This window comes from Oncorhynchus nerka, linkage group LG6 (assembly GCF_034236695.1).
Source record: "Oncorhynchus nerka isolate Pitt River linkage group LG6, Oner_Uvic_2.0, whole genome shotgun sequence".
Taxonomy (NCBI): domain Eukaryota; kingdom Metazoa; phylum Chordata; class Actinopteri; order Salmoniformes; family Salmonidae; genus Oncorhynchus; species Oncorhynchus nerka.
This window is the reverse complement of record NC_088401.1, coordinates 29,321,861-29,338,166: the sequence shown is the minus strand read 5'-3', so window position 1 is coordinate 29,338,166 and position 16,306 is coordinate 29,321,861. Positions and strand designations below refer to the sequence as shown.

At 42.9% G+C, this 16,306-nt stretch overlaps 2 protein-coding genes across 2 annotated transcripts; both read right to left on the bottom strand.

Annotated features, from left to right (window-relative positions):
- Positions 1-5: 5 nt before the first annotated feature.
- sdcbp (syndecan binding protein (syntenin)) lies at positions 6-4,336 on the bottom strand. Its single transcript, XM_029661312.2, has 9 exons — positions 4,145-4,336; positions 3,207-3,265; positions 3,026-3,113; positions 2,700-2,809; positions 2,263-2,424; positions 1,903-2,078; positions 1,543-1,714; positions 1,274-1,365; positions 6-954 (listed from the first exon to the last, which is right to left on the bottom strand). Exons 1-9 carry the CDS (start codon positions 4,224-4,226, stop codon positions 900-902), a joined length of 996 nt encoding a protein of 331 aa, XP_029517172.1. The 5' UTR covers positions 4,227-4,336; the 3' UTR covers positions 6-899.
- A 5,183-nt stretch (positions 4,337-9,519) lies between these two features.
- On the bottom strand, positions 9,520-12,825 carry LOC115130306 (protein FAM110B). The gene has a single exon (XM_029661309.2). The coding sequence runs from the start codon at positions 12,355-12,357 to the stop codon at positions 11,281-11,283; it is 1,077 nt and encodes a 358-aa protein (XP_029517169.1). The 5' UTR covers positions 12,358-12,825; the 3' UTR covers positions 9,520-11,280.
- Positions 12,826-16,306: the final 3,481 nt, after the last annotated feature.

Here is a 16,306-nt window from a genome sequence, read left to right as displayed (position 1 = left end):
AAGAGGAAAGTTTGTATGGCTTTATTTAATTAACACTGGAAAGCTGTCATAGTAAAACACAATTGTGTATTTTGTGCGAAAATGACGTTGATGATCATGCAGGGCATTTTAACCCACCAATATATGCAGGAATGGATTGATAAAATGACATACAGTTGAGATTAAACTAAATTATAGTATCTACATATTATTGTGGGCTGGTTTTGAATATTATTATGTTAGGATACCTTCAAACACCCAAGCATTTTCACTTTCTCAGGTAAATAGTTTGTTCTTAAAGCTTACAACATGTACTAGAAGGTATACATGTGAAACATTTCAAACGTATACAATGGATGAGGGCAAAAAATATGGGTAATTCAAAGTACAGAAGAAGATAGATTGTGTCACTTGACTACAAAGTCATAAAAGAGGAAAGTCATTTCCACTGACAAAAAAGGAGGGTATGAGATTTGTTAATTGATGAGCTCAAGGTATCATTCAATCCAAAGACTGGCTACAATAGAGCTTTATCCCATTGGGCAAGACGGGGGTCTATTGCTCAGAACCCTATAAAATCAAATCTGTTAAACTGAATTTGTGGGGTAATTCAAAACCATAACTCCTCTAGCGCTGCAGGAATCGACATCTGAATCCATATGGACTTATTTTAGAGCTTGAAACAAACATACTGTACAGAGATGATTTTACACACTACTTTTTTAATCGCAGAAACGTGGTTATGGGTTTTGATTGAAGTAATGGCATAAAGATGCACATGTGACTGGTCTGTTTCACGAACGCAGGATGCAGCGTTGAGACGTGGGGTTATGAGCACAACTCAGCAGAATCATCATTTCTCATCATTCATATAACGTTATTGGTATTCCTCTTCATTTCCCATCACATGACTGCCGGCCTCACACCTCCGGGATAGAGTGATCCATTAGGCTCTTCACAATGCTGGAAGACATCCTGGAGAAACAGATGGACAGTATATCAATGATTGTTCCTCCCAGACTGTCCTGTGGGCGTGACTGTGTCCTACTAGCCTCGAGATGCCAATCGCGGTTTCTCCAGAACGAAAATGAGAGTTCTGGGATCGCGAGACTAGTGTCCTACAAAGACAGACTTATATTAGCATATTCCCATAGGCATTTCCACCCCTTATGTGGTTTCACAGTATTACTGTTGAAAACCAATCAATATTCTGTTAATTTTAGATTTCTGGGGCGATTAGTGGTTAATGGTTTTTTCGTCCGTTTCAACAGATCCCTCGATACATCGTACTCACTTTTTCGTCATGTGCTCAAAGATGATGGTGGGTGTCACTGTGACAGTTATCACTCCACCAGCAGAGGTCAAGATGTCTGTAATCTGGGGATCCTGAACCCAGGAACAAAAGCAGAGGGGAAAAGTGAGCAATTGCTGGCACAAAGAACAGAACAGCAAATTGACAAAAAGACACATTTTCTGATGAATACAGCAAAATGATCAAAGAAAAAAATGATCGTGAAAACATTGCTTGTTTTTGAGTGCAACCAATCAGGACAGCTTGTTTACCTTAAGTCCAATGACATTCTGCCCATTGACTTCACAAATGTGGTGATCAGTCAGGAGGCCGTTGCGGGCAGCAGAACTGTCCTTCACGATAAAGGTGATCTTCCCCTTCTTAAAGATGAAACCCAATTGGCCGTTGATGTCTTTGTGCAGGGTGATGGTACGCTCAAATGGTCTGTCAGAGGAAATGTACAGTTGCAAACACTATAATACACACCATAGTACTATAATGATATCTGTTGCAGCTAGAGTGTTTTGTCACACAGTATCCTCATCCAGAAGCATGATGGACCAAGTCAAGTCAATAATTCAGTGATGTAACTGGATCCTCAGTTGAATTATGAATGGCTGGTGGGAGCTCACCTGTCCCGTACCACAAAGGCTATCCTCTCGGCGCTGGCGTTCTTCAGCACCTTGTGGGCCTTGTCCGTGCTCCACCCAGCGCAGTTCTCCCCGTTTATCTGCAGCACCTGATCTCCAAAGCGCAGGCCGCCCAATGCCGCGGCAGTGTTCGCCTGTACCAGCTGAACAAACACACCCTGCCAAGCAACACTGATACTCAGCAACAGAACTGTATCCAAGGGAGACATTTTGAGTACAAAAGTGGCGCTATAGTCAGGCTTGCTAAAGGGAAAACCCAGGGTAGCTTACTATTTTGTTCATACTTCCAACTGGATCGTTTTATATTACTTGACATGCCATTGAATAGTGCCAGTGTCTTACATTGTCCACAGATTTGAGGCGCAGTCCGATCTTGCCGTCGCTGTCCTTGCAGAGGATGACCTCCCTGATGCCTTGCCGTATCTCAGCCCTGCGGATGCCACAGTCATTCCCTGTGATCGGAGCGCTCATGAAGCTCAGAGCGGAAGTCCTGGGAGCCACTGCCTGCAGAAACCACACAGAGCTAACATATCACTCTCAAAGAGCCACAGAGGTGAGAACATTCATCAGCATCCCATGGAGTAGATGACAATTAACGTTACTTTATGGTTCATTTCTGCAGTTTTAGATTAAACAGAGACATGATAGTAAAGTAATAGCAAACAGGGTTGGTGTCAATTGTATTTTATTTCAGGACCGTGGACTGAAATTCAACAAAATCAACCTTGACAATAACTGCCAGCATTTTATATCAAATTATAGACCCAGAGTGTGATTACCCCAGAGTAGTCTTCTACTGGTACCATGGACAGCGCCTGGCGAAGTGTATCCTCACTGAGGTTCAGCCCCATGAACTCTGAGAGCTCAGGGTACAGTTTGGGGTAGAGTCCTGCAAGGCAACCAACACCAACAGATACAGTGAAATGAGAAACAAAGGCAAGCTACGATCAATAATTATTTCCCATTTGCTCTAAAAGTGGATACAATTCTACCATCATTTGTGAGACATGATATCAAAAGGTTAGTAGAGTCAGCACGTGAAGACATTACAACATATCCAGACTGCATTATTGATAATGGAAGACTTATGGGAGGAATTGGTTACCCATTTCTTCCTCCACAGGATTTGGATTTGGAGCATCCTGTAGAGCAGGTGTCTTGCTTGGACTGGCAGAGTAAGTACTACTTCGAGCCTGGTAAAATAATGAGGCCAATTAGTTATACATGTGCTCAATAACAATGCATTAGGTGTTTCTGAAGTGTTGAAACAAATGTAGGACTCTTACCTGTATAAATTGATCCACCTTCATGTCCTCCAATGATGGATACAGCGACATGGTGGTTTCTAAAGAGAAAAGTTGCAAAGTATTGACAGCAAAGACTCACAGCTATTCTAATAGGTTTCCCTTATTCCTCTGTGTAATTACAGGCTTTCAGCATCTGTAGGCCTAACTGGTAATGTCTAATACATCAACAACTACCTAATATATGTCTGAAAAATGTGCATCAAAGGTCGTCTTGGTCTAGCTGGCAGTCCTATCAAAAGTTGACTAAATGCAGATAGGCCTAACCCCAATATTGTTATTTCAGTAATCCAGGGCAGCACCAAATCGATCACATGAAAACAAGCTCCTGTCTATTTTAATTGATGTTTATCAAACTGCACATGAGTTAGGCTATGTTCTCATTCCCCGTAAGGGATTTATTCGTGAGACATCAAAGCATAAGCCTAGTATAAAAATTCATCGAAAAACCGCATTATGACGCGAACCCCATTGAGATGCTTCCAGCTATTTTTATACAAGGGAGCATTAGACGCAGTGAACCTTAAACCAGAGGGACGAATTAGCCAACTCCTCAGATATGACCTGCGAATATAATAGGCTACTCATATTTGATACGAATAAAAAGCGTGAACTAAACACTGTAGCCAAAATGTAAGAGAGGGAAACGGGAGGCAGAGATATAACCGTGTCCAACATTGATAAATACCACGCGCAATATTATGCTAACAATAGACTACCACCCTAATATGCCGGACAAAAAAATAACTAATGTCGGTTATTTGGCGTTTTTCTTCTAAAGCATCAGTTTAAAGACTATATTGTATGCATCATTGTGGGTATTCGCAATATAGATGGAGATGTGTAGCTTAATTGAGAAATTGCCTACATTGTTATGTTTGAAAAAATATTAAAGACAGGAGGAAAACGCCTAAACTCACCTGGCAAGCGCGAGGAAGACCGAGAGAATAGCCTACTTATATGTGTTTTTATTATGCGATATATTGACTGTCCGTTATACATGCACGGTCGCAAATGGTCTAGTCTACTCTGCTGTTTTTTCCATTGAGGTGTAACCGTTTCTGATATCCGTACGTTTGTTGTGGAGACAGCTAGGCGGCTATGCGCGTCTTGCGCGACCTTGTCCAGCCCATTTATTATAGGACAAGGTAACGTAACAGCCAGATCAGTTACCTAGAACGGCTGCTGTATAGCTTAAAAGCACAAGAAGAATAGTCCCTTAAGGCGTTTTACTGTGTTAGATATCTATATAAGTGAACATAGTGGAAAATAAAAACATGTGTTTTCTTTAAATTAATATATCAGAGAGGTTTTAATAAAACATGACATTTTTCAGTATTTTATTCGTTTTCTGTCCCTCATCTAACTGCTTTGCCATTCATCTAACTAATAATTGATTGAACAATTATATGTAGTAGCCTAGCAGAGATTCGTCTTTAGTCAACTGAAAAAGCAGTTTGTGTCATAGAAATAGCCTATTAGCCTAATCTCTATGGTTTGTGTATTGGAGACAGAAATGGAGGAGAACCCATTATTTTATAGATTTATTTCTAAGAATATTTGGTGTAGGGGCATACATGTGAGAATGAAATGCTAGTTTTACATAGGGAGCAGGCCAGCACAGACAGGATAGGACCAGAACTCTGGAGTACCATAATATCATCATTCTGGTTCTGGAGCATCACAATGCTGTTGTCATGACAACATACCCAACAATCTAGATGTTACGAAAATAAATTCCACTTCTGAGTCACTTTTGCTGAACACTTGAAACAGAGCACAATGCAAACCTATAAGTCTGAATCCTTAAACTCAGCAGGTGGAAATTAATAGATTCATTTTTTAAATTCCTTTTTTTTTCTTTTTCACAGACCTGAAAAAACAGAAACAGGATAACGGACAACGTTCTTGTGCTGTGAGTTTCCATAATCAATCATCTGTAATTAAGTTGCCTATTTGATGGGCTATTACAATCTAGCTGTAATACAACTTCCCCTCTGTTGAATTAATGATTCAATCTGACTTTGCCATGTTAATTTTACCTAGCTAGACTAAACTAGACTGGACTAGACTGAACAAACCAGTAGACTGGACTGAATAGAATAGATTCTCAGAGAGAGAGAGGGGGCTGGAGGAGAGAACTGGAGAGGGAGATGGAGAGAGCGTTAAAGAGAGTGCGGATGCACAGGGGAAGGAAGAGACTTTGAAGGCTCTCTATGGACTGCTGAGAGAGAGAGAAAGAGGAAGAGAGGATGAAGGAGGTAGAGAAAGCGGTATAGAGGATGAAGGAGAGAGAGAAAGAGGTAGAGAAGATGAAGGAGAGAGAGAAAGAAGCATAGAGGATGAAGGAGAGAGAGAAAGAGGTAGATGATGAAGGAGAGAGAGAAAGATGTAGAGAGGATGAAAGGAGAGAGAGAAAGGAAGAGAATATGGAGAGAGAGAAAGAGGAAGAGAGGATGAAGGAGGGAGAGAAAGAGGTAGATGGGATGAAGGAGAAAGAGGTAGAGAAGTTGAAGGGGTAGATAAAGAGGTATAGAGGAGGAAGGAGAGAGAAAGAGGTAGAGAGGATGAAGGAGAGAGAGAGAAAGAGGTAGAGGATGAAGGAGTGAGAGAAAGAGGTAGAGATGATGAAAAATGTGAGGGAGAAAGAGGGAGTATATGGAGAAGAGGGTCAAGAACGAAATAGAGCGGGTGACAGAGGAGGTGCAGGGAGAAAAGGAGAGTGAGCGAGATGATGGAAGGAGAGAAGGAAGAAATAGAAAAATAAAGACAAGGAAGCATACATAGACACATTGATGGAGCTGGAGAGAAAAAAGATATACCGGAGAATGTAAGACAAAACCTGGGAGACGTGAGACAGTGTGTTGAGAAGGCGAGAGATGCTCAAAGACAGAGCAGAAAAAGAGAGAGCAGGACTATGAGATGAAGATTATTGAGTTGCAGGATGAGAAGAGGGAATTGATCCGCAGACTTGTCAAGTAAAATAGACTGGGGATGGAAAATACAGATACAGGAACTCCAAATGACATTCTGTTTGGTATACTGCACATAGCCTGAGCTATAGGAATATAATAGAAACACTATACAGGTGCCTCCATGGCCACAAACACTTTTCACTAACATTAGGTCATATACACAACCAGAGACACTATTCACTAACATTAGGTCATATACACAACCAGAGACACTATTCACTAACATTAGGTCATATACACAACCAGAGACACTATTCACTAACATTAGGTCATATACACAACCAGAGACACTATTCACTAACATTAGGTCATATATACAACCAGAGACACTATTCACTAACATTAGGTCATATACACAACCAGAGACACTATTCACTAACATTAGGTCATATATACAACCAGAGACACTATTCACTAACATTAGGCCATATACACAACCAGAGACACTATTCACTAACATTAGGTCATATACACAACCAGAGACACTATTCACTAACATTAGGTCATATACACAACCAGAGACACTATTCACTAACATTAGGTCATATACCTACCCAGAGACACTATTCACTAACATTAGGTCATATACACAACCATAGACACTATTCACTAACATTAGGTCATATACACAACCAGAGACACTATTCACTAACATTAGGTCATATACACAACCAGAGACACTATTCACTAACATTAGGTCATATACACAACCAGAGACACTATTCACTAACATTAGGTCATATACACAACCAGAGACACTATTCACTAACATTAGGTCATATACACAACCAGAGACACTATTCACTAACATTAGGTCATATACACAACCAGAGACACTATTCACTAACATTAGGTCATATACCTACCCAGAGACACTATTCATTTGAGATTGAATAGATCTCAGGTAGTATACTCGTGTTTGGATGCATAAACCACCTCAAAGCACTGATGCGGTAAGTACACAAACTCTTTCTTTCATTGTCAGATTGCCAGACAGGACAGCTACAGTGATTACATCCCTGACCTCATCAAAAGGGAGTAGAATGGAGAGAGGAAGACACACACACACACACACACACACACACATTTCTACTCAAATGATAAATAAAGGCATGCAAAGGCAACGTGGTTATTTGTAGAACCTTATGAAATGACAATTAAACAGCAGGAAATCTTACCTGGCCTTTAATACATGCAAGAGCATGGTTTATTTTATTACTGGTAAGTGCAAATATGTTGGAATGGTCACTGACTAGAAAGGCGAACTCCCTGTTTATTGGCTGTTGATTTTATGAGAAGGGTTTCGCAACACATGTGCTTGTGGTTTTGCCATTTGTGTAAAAAAAAAAAAAAGAACTTACTAAAAGTTTTGCAGGATAATTCAAATGTGATGAAATATGTCTTGCTCCCAGGCAGACTAAATAACTTTTTTGCCCGCTTTGAGGACAATACAGTGCCACTGATACGGCCCGCAACCAAAACATGCGGACTCTCCTTCACTGCAGCCGACCTGAGTAAAACATTTAAACGTGTTAACCCTCGCAAGGCTGCAGGCCCAGACGGCATCCCCAGCCGCGTCCTCAGAGCATGCGCAGACCAGCTGGCTGGTGTGTTAACTGAGCTAAACGACTACCACCCTGTAGCACTCACTTCCGTCATCATGAAGTGCTTTGAGAGACTAGTCAAGGACCATATCACCTCCACCTTACCTGACACCCTAGACCCACTCCAATTTGCTTACCGCCCAAATAGGTCCACAGACGATGCAATCTCAACCACACTGCACACGGCCCTAACCCATCTGGACAAAAGGAATACCTATGTGAGAATGCTGTTCATCGACTACAGCTCAACATTTAACACCATAGTACCCTCCAAACTCGTCATCAAGCTTGAGACCCTGGATCTCGACCCCGCCCTGTGCAACTGGGTACTGGACTTCCTGACGGGCCGCCCCCAGGTGGTGAGGGTAGGTAACAACCTCTCCACCCCGCTGATCCTCAACACTGGGGCCCCACAAGGGTGCGTTCTGAGCCCTCTCCTGTACTCCCTGTTCACCCACGACTGCGTGGCCATGCACGCCTCCAACTCAATCATCAAGTTTGCGGATGACACTACAGTGGTAGGCTTGATTACCAACAACGACGAGACGGCCTACAGGGAGGAGGTGAGGGCCCTCGGAGTGTGGTGTCAGGAAAATAACCTCACACTCAACGTCAACAAAACTAAGGAGATGATTGTGGAATTCAGGAAACAGCAGAGGGAGCACCCCCCTATCCACATCGATGGAACAGTAGTGGTGAGGGTGGTAAGTTTTAAGTTCCTCAGCGTACACATCACAGACAAACTGAATTGGTCCACCCACACAGACAGCGTTGTGAAGAAGGCGCAGCAGTGCCTCTTCAACCTCAGGAGGCTGAAGAAATTCGGCTTGTCACCAAAAGCACTCACAAACTTCTACAGATGCACAATCGAGAGCATCCTGTCGGGCTGTATCACCGCCTGGTACGGCAACTGCTCCGCCCACAACCGTAAGGCTCCTCAGAGGGTAGTGAGGTCTGCACAACGCATCACCGGGGGCAAACTACCTGCCCTCCAGGACACCTACACCACCCGATGTCATAGGAAGGCCATTAAGATCATCAAGGACAACAACCACCCGAGCCACTGCCCTTTCACCCCGCTATCATCCAGTAGGCGAGGTCAGTACAGGTGCATCAAAGCAGGGACCGAGAGACTGAAAAACAGCTATCTCAAGGCCATCAGACTGTTAAACAGCCACCACTAACATTGAGTGGCTGCTGCCAACACACTGACTCAACTCCAGCCACTTAAATAATGGGAATTGAAGGAAATTGATGTAAAATATATCACTAGCCACTTTAAACAATGCTACTTAATATAATGTTTACATACCCTACATTAGTCATCTCATATGTATATGTATATACTGTACTCTATATCATCTACTGCATCTTTATGTAACACATGTATCACTAGCCACTTTAAACTATGCCACTTTGTTTACATACCCTACATTACTCATCTCATATGTATATACTGCACTCGATACCATCTACTGCATCTTGCCTATGCCGTTATGTACCATCACTCATTCATATATTTTATGTACATATTCTTTATCCCTTTACACTTGTATGTATAAGGTAGTAGTTTTGGAATTGTTAGGTTAGATTACTTGGTTGGTTATTACAGCATTGTCAGAACTAGAAGCACAAGCATTTCGCTACACTCGCATTAACATCTGCTAACCATGTATATGTGACAAATAAATTTGATTTGATAAAAGACAAGGCCTAAGCAGTTAATAAGCTATTTAATACAGTAACAAGCAGAATTGAGTCTTTCATAGATATGGTAGCAGTTGTAGTGCTATGCATGTCCTTATACAGTATACATTATACAATACAAAAAGATCTTGGGCCACTGGTACATTGCATTGGTGATGCATTGACACGTAGAGCAAGCCAATAGTCCCCAAACGCAACCATCCGGTCCTAATTCGCCAAATGAACACAACAGTGACCACATGGAGGGAACTACAGAACCAGTACAAAATCAAATAGAAGTTGATAACATGCTTTGCCAGCTAAAGAGTTTATATATTCACACAGCGCTTGGACACAGACACACACGCGGGTATTGATCAAAGCACACAGGAGCAAAGCATCAACACTGAAGTGCAAATAGCAGGACATAATGCGCTCAGCCTCGGGAATGACTTTGAGTAACAGTCCATGAACCCAGACAATGCTGACTGTGCCAATGCTGCTTAACTCGTTTTTCCCCCTGTTTTTTTTTAAAGATAGTAAGGTACTACAGCAGCCATCTTAAAATCAAGGTTCTGTCTGAGAACTGCAGGTTTGGGGATGCATGCAGGCTGACAGGACAATGTTTTCAGGACCACAAATACCTATTGTAGATCAAATAATGCATAATGGATAATGAGTTACATCCACTGTGTCTACAGGAAGCATTTACAACCTTACTGTAAGCACTAGGTAAACATGATGAAACAGCAGCATATAGGGTTACCGTATGAAAACGTCACAGTTTGACATAGCATCACCCTATAGTGCATCTTATCCTTAAAGGACAAGACAGACCAACACGAATGTTGGCCGTGCGCAGTAGATCACCTGCTGGGTGTCAACGAACGGTGTCGATTCAACATGTAGAACCGTAGGGAAATAAAAAGAAAAGGAAGGCCAATGTTCTGTGGTCAGAGGCGTTAGGACTGCCACCAGCGTGTAGGTATGTCTTGTCCTTTCGTTGGAACTTTGGTTAGCAGTCCTTAGGTCCAAATTTGAATTGTGGGAAGGTTTTGTAATTGGAAACATTTTTATTTGAATGCCTGCTTTAGAATTCTTATAAACACTAATCCATATAACCGTGTTTCCCTTTATACAGTATAAGGCCTGTTGTCGATGATTCAAGACATACTTTACACATATACATGTTTTACTATACATATGCATGTTTTACTATACATATGCATGTTTTACTTTACATATGCATGTTTTACTTTACATATGCATGTTTTACTAAACATATGCATGTTTTACTATACATATGCATGTTTTACTTTACATATGCATGTTTTACTTTACATATGCATGTTTTACTTTACATATGCATGTTTTACTTTACATATGCATGTACTCCAACAAGTGTTTTATGTTTACACATTTTACGTTTCTTATTCATGTAGATATTTCATAGTGTTTCTGGATGTCTTCATGAGTGACATTAGTGCTATGACATCTGGCATGATAATGAATAAAAAATAATTCAATTGTATTAACTTACTGTTAATAAATAAGCAAATGCATAATACATGATGATTTATAGTTTACTATTGATTTACAAATGGTTCAAAAATATCAATAATGATATTATACTTTCACATAAATGCACTGTAAGATGCTATGTTCAATACATCACAAAGCGTTTATCAAATACCTATATAGTATTTATATTTATTTAGTGCTTATGGATGGGTTATGAATGCCTTTTGTAGCTAGCTCCGCTAATCATGACCTAATAAAGCTTGAGTCCTCTCAAACATGGGAGACTTTCTGAGACTCTCGTGCATGTTTGATGCTATACAGCCATTTGATAACGCGTGCATTGCGCTCGACAGCAGATATTCCGTAGGGGACGCGCTCAGCCGAGTCCGCGTCGTCTGTCAGGTTGTCGTTGCTATGCAGCGATCGCTCGCAGTCGGAGCTGATCATGCTGGCGCTGCGGAAGTTGAGGGAGAGGAGGTCGGAGTTGGCCCGGGCAAAGCTCTCCACCACACCGAGGCCCTCCAGCTCCCCGGGGTCCAGCCCACAGTAGTTAAAGAAGCGCTCCACGTCAGCGCCTGCCCGGGCATAGCGCTCACTCAGGTCAGATTTGGATCGGTTCAGGGATGGTCTCCGGGGAACAGAGGCATGGGGTTTGGGTGGCGGGGGCGGGCCGGAGCCACCGCTAATGCCGGGTTTCACACGGAGGGGCAAGCGCAAGTCTGAGGAGCTGAGTGAGAGGTGCAGCAGGCCCTCGACAGGCCGCTCCTGCAGGAGGCTGGCGCTGAGGTTGAGGTTGGCACCCTGCGTGGGGAACACCCGCAGCGACTCAGCAAAGGATCGGCGGTGAAGCTCGCTGGACCGGGAGCGCTGTGGGGCCCAGCTCCTCGCCCCATTCCCCTGGCCCGCCATGCAACTCTCTGAACTGTTGAGAAGATTCCGCAAGATCTCTAAATTGAGGTTGGCACGCTTGGCTTGGCCCACATCAGATTTACCGTTGTTTTTGTTGGAGGCTTTGAGGGCAGGGCTGCTGCCAGCTCTCTTGGGACCATATGCAGGGCCACCAGGGGGTCCAGGAGGGCTGGGCAGGAGTAGAGCAGCCGTCACAGGCTCCTGCTTGGCGTTGATCACCTCTTGGCTCTTCACGTACTTGGCCTTGTCCGCCTCCAGCCTCTCCACAGCGCTCATACGATGGGGTTGGTGCTGCTCTGCGGCCTGCCTGCGGAAGTATTCAGGCCCCTTGTTGAGGATCCGCAATGGCACCGCGCCGGGTTGAGCCGGGCCGGCTGTGGCAGCAGGTAGGGTGACATCCTTGCCCACGCCTTCTGACTGAAGCATCTCCGTGGGCATGTCAGAGATTTTCTCCCCCGCCACAGTCGTGCTGGATTTGGTGGTACTACGCACCACTCACAGCACTGCCTCAGAATAACAGACATCCAGCCGGAGGAATGCCCTGCTGCTGCTGCTGCTGTTGCTGCAACCTGCGTCTGGCCAGTATCGATAACACAGCCTCATTGCACCTCCCAGCAGGTAGCACCGGCCCTGTTTTGCCTCTCGTCTATATACAAATTTATATTTATCTATCTCTTTTGTGCTAAATCTATGACTCTCCCTGTATCTATCCCTCTCTCTCTCTCTACATCCTGAAATATCTCTCTCTATTTTTTTCTGGGTGTGCGCAGTCTCGGTCTAGGTCTCTGAGCAGACGTGAGTAATGGAGCCTGTGGCGTTGGTCTTCTTCTCCCAATCCAGTGGATTCTTCCAATGCAGAGATGGATGCAGCTTTCTCCCCCAGTCCTTTGTGCTGCTCAGCCTAGGCAGCGACCTGAAACCCAGCACAGCCTCCACAGCCAATCATGTCACAGGAGAGTTGACATCACTGTTCTAGCAACAACAGGAAGAGAGGGCAAGGTAGGCTTGTGGTTGGCTGTTAAAGCAAAAACTACGATCCGATTGGTTGATCAAGCACCAAGGGGAGGGCTGGGTAACGGAGTCTCTGTAATAACATGTGGGAAGGTATTATACGGTGGAGCACTACTGATTCTTCAGAGAGGTGAATAGGATTTTCCAGAGTGGAATAAAATGTTTTACATTGAAACATTAATTCCACTATGGTGATGATACTGTCCACATATACTGAAATGATTCCAATCCATACCACAATATGAATTCAGGGAGAACCCTCATGGAAGAAAACATGTGAATTTAATATGATTTTATGGGGGTAGCAGGTAGCCTAGTGGTTAGAGTGGTGTGCCAGTGATTGAAAGGTTGCTGGATCAAATCCCAGACCTGACAAGGTAAAAATCTCTTGTTCTGCCCCTGAACAAGGCAGTTATCCCACTGTTTCCTGTCATTGTAAATAAGAATTTGTTCATAACTGACTTGCATAGTTAAATAAAGATTACTTTTTTAAATCAACTAATGTGATAACGTGAAATATGATGTAATAGGATCTCATGTGAAATAAATGTGGCAACATGGGGATGCAAAATTTCAACATGTGAACATGTGACAACATTTGAGTACATGTGAAAATCCAGGTGTCAAATGTCATTCAGAATATTTTACTTTAAAATGCATAATTTACATTATTTCAATTTTAACAGTCCCCCGCTTTGATATGTGGGTGCAATGTACTGGTGGGGTGATTAGCATATTTGGGGACGTGGTCAAATATATTTGTGTCTACCGACAGTGGCAGTGTTGTAGCATTTTAACTGTCTGATAGTTGTTGGAAGTTGAGTGTCTCTTTTGACATGGTCTATTTTACAAATTCTGTTAGAGCATGTGGCACTGATGAGCGCCACTGTAAAAAAGGTATTGTCTGTTGTCCAGTAGTTTCACTACTGGAATTTGTCTTTTCCTATCTGGAAACCATATGTCAGTAAATTATAGTAAAATTCACAGTAACATACCAGTAACCTATTGTGCCTTCTCTGACTCTTCTGTTGACAACAAGCAACCTTACTTGCTAATTGGCAGCCTATCAGAATATTGCAGGCATGGCTTTTAACTAGCTCTTTTTAGTCTCCCAAGAGTGGGAATGGCTTCCCAGTTAATATGGTCTGTTGTGTTCTGTTTATAATTCTGTGCTTGTGGGCTGTCAGTTCTCCAGCCTGACATGACTGCATGTGATACCAAATAACTGTATACTATTTAATTAATACAGTACCTAGTCACCATGTCATTGTACTACGCCCTTCCCTACTGCACATCAGACAAACAACTAATCATTAACTTCACGTCAGCTTTCTGTAAACCAGTAGACATTAAACTGCACACTACTCTCTTACCAATACAGCTCCTGAGTATCATAGGTTCTTATAAAGATTTCAGAATTAACCGTGTCAGAAGGGGTGTTTAACAACTTTAATTAACATGATGATGATAGAGGAATTCTAAATCCCTTTATGCTTTAATTGCCAAAATCAATTAGCACTCATTTCTAATTCATTAATGAATTGTAAGTTCATTAATTATGCATGAAGTAGATCGAGACCAGTCTTAAAAGCCAGGTAAAGAGCGTTTAATTCCAGAGAGTACTGAATGCTTACACACATTTCACAGGTTATAAACTGAAAATGACGTCAGCGTTTTCCAAACGTTCCGTTTCACAAACAGAGGGCCCCTCTAACTTTCAAGCCTCCGCGTTATCAGCACGAAGTCAAGGCCAGTCAGCATAAATCAACATTCCCGACCATTTGGAGATGGCCCGTTCCCACCACCTGGAGATTTGTACAACTGAATGAACTAAGGAACAGACCTATATTGTTACTAACTCCTGACTACATTATATACAATTGGGAAAGGGAGCAAGAGGGATAACTCACATGTACCGTACATTATAGCATTTGGACTAGTCAGTTTCTGATTGGAATGTATACATAATTATTAATTTCAACCATATTTTCCTCTATCAGATGATTAACCACTTAAACACATACAACATTTCCAATGATGGTTGCCACAAAAACAACATATTGTACACTACGCCCCCAAATATGCTAATGAGTCCGAGCCAGCACATTGTTCCCACCTACATTTCAGTGCTGTAATAATTGTACCTTATACGGAATATGTTGTGTAGAAAAATATAAACCCAACATGTAAAGTGTTGGTCCCATGTTTCATGAGCTGAAAAAAAATCTCATATTTCTGTCTGTAATAAAGCCATTTTGTGGGGAAAAACTCATTCTGATTGGCTGGTCCTGGCTCCCCAGAGGGTGGGCCTGGCTGCCAAGTGGGTGGGCCTATTGGTTGCTCCCATGCCCAGTCATGTGAAATCCATAGATTATGGACTAATTTTTTTTTTTTCAATGGACTGATTTCCTTATATGAACTGTAACTCTGTAAAATCTTAGAAATTGTCCCATGTTGCATTTCTATTTTTGTTAAGTATAGATTAGCCGCACATGTACTCTAAAAGGCACCGACCAGTACTGTGTGAATTCCTATTTGTACCTCTGAAGGTACCTTATGTGTACCTTTGACCTTTTTGTAAACCAGGGAACAACATTGTACCGTAACCATACTCTTAATTTCAAGAGTGTGTGGATATATGTTCTTGGTAACAAATAAGTATCGGATGTCAATGCTGAGACATTGAGGCACTCCAGACGAAATCATATGAAAATGTGTTTTTGGAACATGTCACGCCCTGACCATCGGAGCCGCCCCCGACGGTAGATGCCCACCCGGACCCTTCCCAATTGAGTCAGGTTTGGGGGGGTACTGTCACGCCACAGTCCAGAGCTTCCGTCGACAGTCTACAGTCCGAAACTTCCTGAGACTGTCTGCGGTCCGGAACCTCCTGAGACGGTCTGCGGTCCGGAACCTCCTGAGACGGTCTGCGGTCCGGAACCTCCTGAGACGGTCTGCGGTCCGGAACCTCCTGAGACGGTCTGCGGTCCGGAGCCTTCAGCAGGGGTTCTCAGTCCGGAGCCTCCTGCGACGATCTACAGCCCCCCGAGGGTAGATGCCCAACCGGACCCTCCCCTATTGAGTCAGGTTTTGCGGTCGGGGTCTGCACCTTTGGGGGGGGGGGGGGGGTACTGTCACGTCTGACCATAGAGAGCTGTTTATTCTCTATGTTGGTTGGGGCGTGATAGTGACTAGGGTGGATCATCTACGTGATTAATGGTTTATGTTGGCCTGGTATGGTTCCCAATCAGAAACAGCTGTTTATCGTTGTCTCTGATTGGGGATCATATTTAGGTAGCCATTTTAGCCATTGGATTTGTGGGATCTTGTCTACAGTTAGTTGCCTGTGTGCACACCAGTAGCTTCACGCTTCGGT